Source organism: Nanorana parkeri, unplaced genomic scaffold (genome assembly GCF_000935625.1).
Source record: "Nanorana parkeri isolate BGI_ZX_2015 unplaced genomic scaffold, ASM93562v1 scaffold1846, whole genome shotgun sequence".
NCBI classification, from domain to species: Eukaryota; Metazoa; Chordata; class Amphibia; order Anura; family Dicroglossidae; genus Nanorana; species Nanorana parkeri.
The window spans coordinates 54652-62138 of NW_017308114.1; the positions used below are offsets into that span (position 1 = coordinate 54652).

The following is a 7487-nucleotide window of genomic DNA, read 5'->3' on the forward strand; positions in this document are numbered from 1 at the left end:
CATCCCTCATGCTGGTCATTTAAAGCTAAGCTCAGGTCATCCCTCATGCTGGTAATTTAAAGCTAAGCTCAGGTCATCCCTCATGCTGGTCATTTAAAGCTGAACTCGGGCCATCCCTCATGCTGGTAATTTAAAGCTAAGCTCAGGTCATCCCTCATGCTGGTCATTTAAAGCTAAGCTCAGGTCATCCCTCATGCTGGTCATTTAAAGCTGAACTCGGGTCCTCCCTCATGCTGGTCATTTAAAGCTGAACTCAGGTCATCCCTCATGCTGGTCATTTAAAGCTGTACTCAGGTCATCCCTCATCCCATTTAAAGCTGTACTCAGGTCATCCCTCATCCCATTTAAAGCTGTACTCAGGTCATCCCTCATCCCATTTAAAGATGAACTCTGCACATTTATGTCTTGGGTGCTCAAGGACCATGTCCTGCCACTGAGAGAAGGAGGACGGCCATGTGCTCACCTTCTTCACGCTTCCTTCTAAGGGCAGGTTCAATTTTTACAGCACCTGTAGCAACCCGCCCACAGCCATTGGTTGGCAGCTATTCAAGTAACCCAATGTGCAGGCTCATCATTCATATAACCCAGTGTGCAGGCTCATCATTCATATAACCCAGTGTGCAGGCTCATCATTCATATAACCCAGTGTGCAGGCACATCATTCATATAACCCAGTGTGCAGGCACATTGAATCATGGCAAATGTAGTTCCTTTTTCCCCATGGTCATGTGACGTGTGGCACCTGTATGGATCCTCCCCTAGACGCCTGCGCACAGCAAATTTTTCAGAATCAGCCGACAACCTCACAAGGAAGAAATATATAAACTGCCTAAAGCCTAACCCAAAACTAGAACCCCCGTCCCCCCCATCCCCCTCTAACTGATTGCTGGCATGAAAAATAAATGCCCTTATTACTTCCATAAGGCTGCAATCTTGTGACGTGCTGGGTTCAAGTCTTCTCTCCTCCTTTTCTGTTTTCATCCCACGGGATCCTTCCTTACCGGCAGTGACGTGAATACTTACTATTGGGGTCAAATTGGAAGGAGTCTCTTGCTGTCTTTTATGATGGACCCAATTTGATTTGTAGGTAGCTCATTAGCTTATGGTTAGGCAGCTCAAAAACACCCCGTCCCCAATAGGAGGCACAGGGAGCAGCTCGGGGATAGAAAACAGAACAGCGCCAGACCAAAACAGATGTTGGAGTCCAAAACAAATGTGATAATTGTGTTGATCAAACAGACAACATGTTTGGGGCAAATACAACCCCCTTTCTTATGGCTCTGAAATGATGAGAATGAAGGAATGGATTCAGAATGTAAATCTTTTTGCAGCTATGGATAGTTCTCCCAAAATTTGTAGGTTGCAGACAGTGACTTCCTATTGGCTGTGCAGTGGTGGGGTCCAGGAGAGGAGTGATGTCAGAGCAATGTCCGTGACTATTGGCTGTGCAGTGGTGGGGTCCAGGAGAGGAGTGATGTCAGAGCAATGTCCGTGACTGGATGGCAAGGGACCATCTGCAAGGGGTGGGTTAGCGCCCTCCTCAAGCAGAGAAAACCACATGCACGATAGGTGGGAGGTGGTTCATTTTTTGACCAGAGTTGGGATTTAAAGTTAGGAATTAGTTGAAAAATATGTAAAAACGTTTATTAATGTGCATGACGAAGGGAAACGAGAAGTCCAAAGTGGGCAGAATTCTGGAGTTCAGCTTTAAAGTAGATGTAAACCTTCACCGGATGCCATTTAGATTGCTAATGCACTGCGTATCATAAACCCTCACTGGGGGTCTTGTATGTATCTGTGGATGGGGGGTCAGGGGAAGGGGGCAAAAAGGATAGGTGTACTTTTGATTTAAATTTAACCTATCCTCTATTATGACCACCTGACGTTTGTAGGCAAATGAGCTATAATTTGGCGCTGAAGTTGCTAGAGGGCCAGACCATTATAAATAGGGAAGCGGGTTGTTTACCACGACAGTAGAAGTGATTTGTTTCTGAAGATACGGGGAAACAACGCGATGTAACAGCCTTTGAACGCGGGATGATTGTTGGCGCTCTGAGCCATGGAGCGAGTATCAGCAAAACAGCAGAATTCGTTAAATGTTCAAGAGCAGCTCATTGTTAAAGTGTTTAAAGACCGGACTGTCAGCCGAAAATCTGGGTCTGAACGTGCGAATTGTGGACGTCAGCGACTAGTCAATGTTAGGGCAGAACGGAGGAGGGGCAAGACTGGTACAAGACAACAGAAGGGCGACAGTGCCGTGTCAGATTCCTCGCATCACCTTTCATCATCTCGTGGAGTCACGAGGCGGCCCAACCAAGTACTGATGGGGTGGTCATAATAATCTGGCCATTCAGTGTAAAAGTGATGGCCGAGTGTATACAAACGTTTGGGCCATACAGTGTACATCAGGTGTTTCTGTATGAGGTGTATGATTAGATGGTGAACGTTCTGTTCAATCCAGCTTCCATGTCTGTATTGAATAACGATGCCCGTTTCATCCTCGGTCAGGAAAGAAATATACCTTTGTGTTTGGAGGTCGCTCAGTGCCGTCTGCAGCCCTGCAGGAAGATGGCCTCTTTCTCCAGGAGGATGAGCCGCGCTGGGTTCAGGTAGGTGGTGATGCACTGAGAACAGACGCAGCTGACCAGGTCTTACTCCATGTCTCTCTTCATTTTGTTGGGGTCACTAACATTAAATTCTTCCTGTAATACAGGAACCTTATTAACATGGAGGGACCCTTTAAATAGCTTTCAGGTCACAGGGAACCCCTGGATATAATTACTATGGCTTGCAGTAAGTTGGGATATAACAATAAAATAATAAGGAATGAGGGGTAATGGTGTATTGGACACCCAGGGCTGCTCCATACGGCAACATTGATTTCATTAATAATAACGGAATGAAAAGTATAATAATAATGGTCAGATGATAATTGCAGAGAATACAATTTGCAGTGCTGCCTCATATTGGTGGTCAGTGGAGAAATGGTAAGAGAAGAGCCCTATTACAATGGTGGTCATCGAGAGAAGGGCCCCATAACAATGGTGGTCTGTGAAAGAAGAGCCGCATTACACTGGTGGTAGGTGAGCGAAGGGTCCCATTACACTAGTGGTCAATGACAGAAGGGTCCCATTACACTGGTGGTCAGTGACAGAAGGGTCCCATTACACTGGTGGTCAGTGACAGAAGGGTCCCATTACACTGGTGGTTAATGAAGGAAGGGCCCCATTACACTGGTGGTCTGTGAAAGAAGAGCCGCATTACACTGGTGGTAGGTGAGCGAAGGGTCCCATTACACTAGTGGTCAATGACAGAAGGGTCCCATTACACTGGTGGTCAGTGACAGAAGGGTCCCATTACACTGGTGGTCAGTGACAGAAGGGTCCCATTACACTGGTGGTCAGTGACAGAAGGGTCCCATTACACTGGTGGTTAATGAAGGAAGGGCCCCATTACACTGGTGGTTAATGAAGGAAGGATCCCATTACACTGGTGGTTAATGAAGGAAGGATCCCATTACACTGGTGGTTAATGAAGGAAGGGTCCCATTACACTGGTGGTTAATGAAGGAAGGGCCCCATTACACGGGTGGTTAATGAAGGAAGGGTCCCATTACACTGGTGGTTAATGAAGGAAGGGTCCCATTACACGGGTGGTCAGTGAAAGAAGAGCCCCATTACACTGGTGGTTAATGAAGGAAGGATCCCATTAGGGAAGGACCCCATTGCACTAGTGGTCAGTAAGTAAATGATTTAATATGTAAAATGTTTATGTTTGGAGGGTTCTTCAGGGCAACTGTCTAGGCACTTAAATGCCTTTTAGGTTGACCAGATGGAGATCCTTGGAAACTGCTGCCATTTCTAGGGGTCTTCATGCATGTTTCTACTTTCTGATCTTTGCTTTTACTTTTATAACACTTTTCTTTCAAAACCTTCACCATAAGCATTTGAAATACAGCACCTCCCGCCAGTCTGCAGACAGCTGGACATGTTAGACCAATGTAAATGGCTAGACTCCTCAGCGGTGCTGGGACAAAGTCCTATACACCCAAGTCGTAAAGGCCAAAGTGTGCCCCACCACTTCCATAAGTCCTGAAGTACATCAGCAGCATAAGTTGCAGACTCTGCCCTTGTTGCACTCCCCCCTCCCCCCGCTGAAGTGCCCAAGGCAATTGCCTCTTCTGCCTACCCCTCAGCACAGCCCTTGGCATTGCTTTCCCCAGCATTTTATACAATAACATCTTGTCTTGTTCTGCAGGTCCAGGTTATGGGCACGGCTCCTCCGCGGTGCCATAGTCAAAGCTCTTCTGGATGGAAGGGTGCGGCTGTTATATCTGGAGGTCTCCTCGAGTCCGGACTTCCCACAGGATCAGTTTACATCTTACAACCCCGCCAAACTCATTTCGAGTGGGAGAAGCTGGAGACGAGCCCCCCTCTCACTCCCAGGTAATGGCACGTCCCAAGACTCCCCTCCTCGTATACTGGGCACCGCGTTATAATAACTCCAGTTGGAATCTTCTAATTTAGAGGCAGACTTTACATCAAACTTTATTTGAAATAAACAATCAAAAGCACTAACAGTGTGTTCATAAAAAAAGCTGCTCACTCCTTTGGGAGACTCCAGGTCTTGTCTTCTGAAAACCATTGGCTTTCACCTCGGCTCATTGTAAGCGCAGCTCACCTAGGCTCACTGTAATGGCCGCTCATCACAGCCACATACAGGGTTGGACTGTGAGCACCAGATAAGAAGCTTTATAAAGTAAATGAATACATTTGTTATTGTTTTATTATGTGAATATAAAAAGGTTTATAATAACTTGCGTGCAGCGATGTGGACGTAGGCAGCAGATAACCAAGAGCAAGGTGTAAATTGGCTACAAACCTGCCCCCAATCCCACTGACGCCCAATCACAACTACGATTTTCATTGCATGATGTGAATTGTAGTCTGTCCCAATGGCGCTGCACAGCGAATGGAAGTTATATCGCTGGTCGCTGGGTACCTCTGCCGGCTGGCTGGTCGTAACTGCGCTTTCTCTATTAAAGCTGTCGCGTCACAACATTCAAAAAGGTCGTTTGTTCAAATTCTAGGAAGTTTTATTTAGAATGATGATGTTTGTGTTGTGCGTATCTAACGAGAGCTACAGCGCAGATTACCAGTATCCCGGAGTGTTCCCTAAGGGGAAGGCAGACTGCCAGCAGATTAAGCTTTCATTTTTGTGTGTGCTGTCACCGCCTTTCCCCCAGGTACGCTCACACCTCGCATGTGATTGGCGACAAGCTGCTTCTAGTCGGAGGAGTCTGGATACACAGACGAGGTGTACCAGGATTGGCTGTAGTAGATCTGAAAACCGGACAAGTTGGTGAATTTCAGCTTGATACTGTGAGTATGTGACCGAGGGCTGCTATCCTTCTACAATACACACGGAGATGATTCCTTACAACTGGAAATAAAATTACTCCACAATTCAACTTGGCCATAGTCTATGAACGGAATTCTTGTCATGGTCTACACCCTCTGCCCCTATCCTCCTCACCCTTCTTTATAAGCCTGCACCTGTACCTGCTGTCATCTACCCTGCCCCCCCTTACTATAAGCCCCCACACTCTGCCCCCTATCCTCCTCACCCTTCTTTATACGCCTGCACCTGTACCCGCTGTCATCTACCCTGCCCCCCCTTACTATAAGCCCCCACACTCTGCCCCCTATCCTCCTCACCCTTCTTTATACGCCTGCACCTGTACCCGCTGTCATCTACCCTGCCCCCCCTTACTATAAGCCCCCACACTCTGCCCCCTATCCTCCTCACCCTTCTTTATACGCCTGCACCTGTACCCGCTGTCATCTACCCTGCCCCCCCTTACTATAAGCCCCCACACTCTGCCCCCTATCCTCCTCACCCTTCTTTATACGCCTGCACCTGTACCCGCTGTCATCTACCCTGCCCCCCCTTACTATAAGCCCCCACACTCTGCCCCCTATCCTCCTCACCCTTCTTTATACGCCTGCACCTGTACCCGCTGTCATCTACCCTGCCCCCCCTTACTATAAGCCCCCACACTCTGCCCCCTATCCTCCTCACCCTTCTTTATACGCCTGCACCTGTACCCGCTGTCATCTACCCTGCCCCCCCTTACTATAAGCCCCCACACTCTGCCCCCTATCCTCCTCACCCTTCTTTATACGCCTGCACCTGTACCCGCTGTCATCTACCCTGCCCCCCCTTACTATAAGCCCCCACACTCTGCCCCCTATCCTCCTCACCCTTCTTTATACGCCTGCACCTGTACCCGCTGTCATCTACCCTGCCCCCCCTTACTATAAGCCCCCACACTCTGCCCCCTATCCTCCTCACCCTTCTTTATACGCCTGCACCTGTACCCGCTGTCATCTACCCTGCCCCCCCTTACTATAAGCCCCCACACTCTGCCCCCTATCCTCCTCACCCTTCTTTATACGCCTGCACCTGTACCCGCTGTCATCTACCCTGCCCCCCCTTACTATAAGCCCCCACACTCTGCCCCCTATCCTCCTCACCCTTCTTTATACGCCTGCACCTGTACCCGCTGTCATCTACCCTGCCCACCCTTACTATAAGTCCCCACACTCTGCCCCATGTCCTCTTTACCCTTCCCCATAAGCCGTCACCCTCTGTCATCTTGCACTTATCCCATAAGCCTCTGCTTCTTATTCTCCTCACCCTTCCCCATAAACATCCACCTTCGGTCCTTAACCCTCCTTATGCCTACTTTTATAAGCGTCTGCCCCAAATTCATATCACACCTTCCCCATAACTCTCCACACTTTTCCCCCTGTCCTTCTTCTCAACATTCCCCATAAACATCCACCTTCTGTCCCCAACCCTCTTCATGCCTACTTCATACGTCTGCCCCAAATTCTTATCACACCTTCCCCATAACTCTACACATGTTGCCCGCTGTCCTTCTTCTCACCCTTCCCCATAAACCTTTGCCCTCCCCAATCATCCCGCTAGGTCACCCCTGTCTGCTTCTATTTATAGGTTTTCAGTGTAACACTTGTCTTTTTACTTGCAGGCCTCGTTGACATGGCCCCTCATGCTGCATGGTCACAGTTCTGTCCTCCTTCAAGACTCAAAGCAGATTGTCATCCTGGGTGGAGGTGGAACCTGCTTCTCATTTGGGACTCATCTGAATGCGCAGCCTGTAGTGGTCGATCTCTGCGCTATGTCAAACTATCTCGCTTGGCCTTGATACAGATGGGCAGGGAGGTCTGACCAGGGTGGTGATGTCATCAAGCTGAAAGACTGTACAGACTCGTATAGGTTATACAGACACTGCTGAGAGTTTGTGGTGGAGGAGAACAGACATGGCTGTGGGCCCATTGTACATAAGACAGACAAGTCACAACTGGAAAAGTGCCGCCACTGAACCACTTTTGCTCTTCTCTCAACTTGTTTCTCATTTTGTCATGGTTCTGCAGGACATGAGGTTTGTCCGAGCCTGGGTA

At 48.5% G+C, this 7487-nt stretch overlaps 1 protein-coding gene across 1 annotated transcript in view; it reads left to right on the forward strand.

Annotated features, from left to right (window-relative positions):
- The window catches only part of LCMT2 (leucine carboxyl methyltransferase 2), a 25388-nt gene extending 18157 nt beyond the window's left edge, over window positions 1–7231 (forward strand). Inside the window, exons 11-14 of the mRNA XM_018571814.1 lie at window positions 2509–2609; window positions 4258–4445; window positions 5246–5381; window positions 7055–7231. Of these exons, the coding sequence (XP_018427316.1) occupies window positions 2509–2609; window positions 4258–4445; window positions 5246–5381; window positions 7055–7231 (602 nt within the window). The remainder of the gene's footprint in view (window positions 1–2508; window positions 2610–4257; window positions 4446–5245; window positions 5382–7054) is intronic.
- The last annotated feature ends 256 nt before the right edge of the window (window positions 7232–7487 follow it).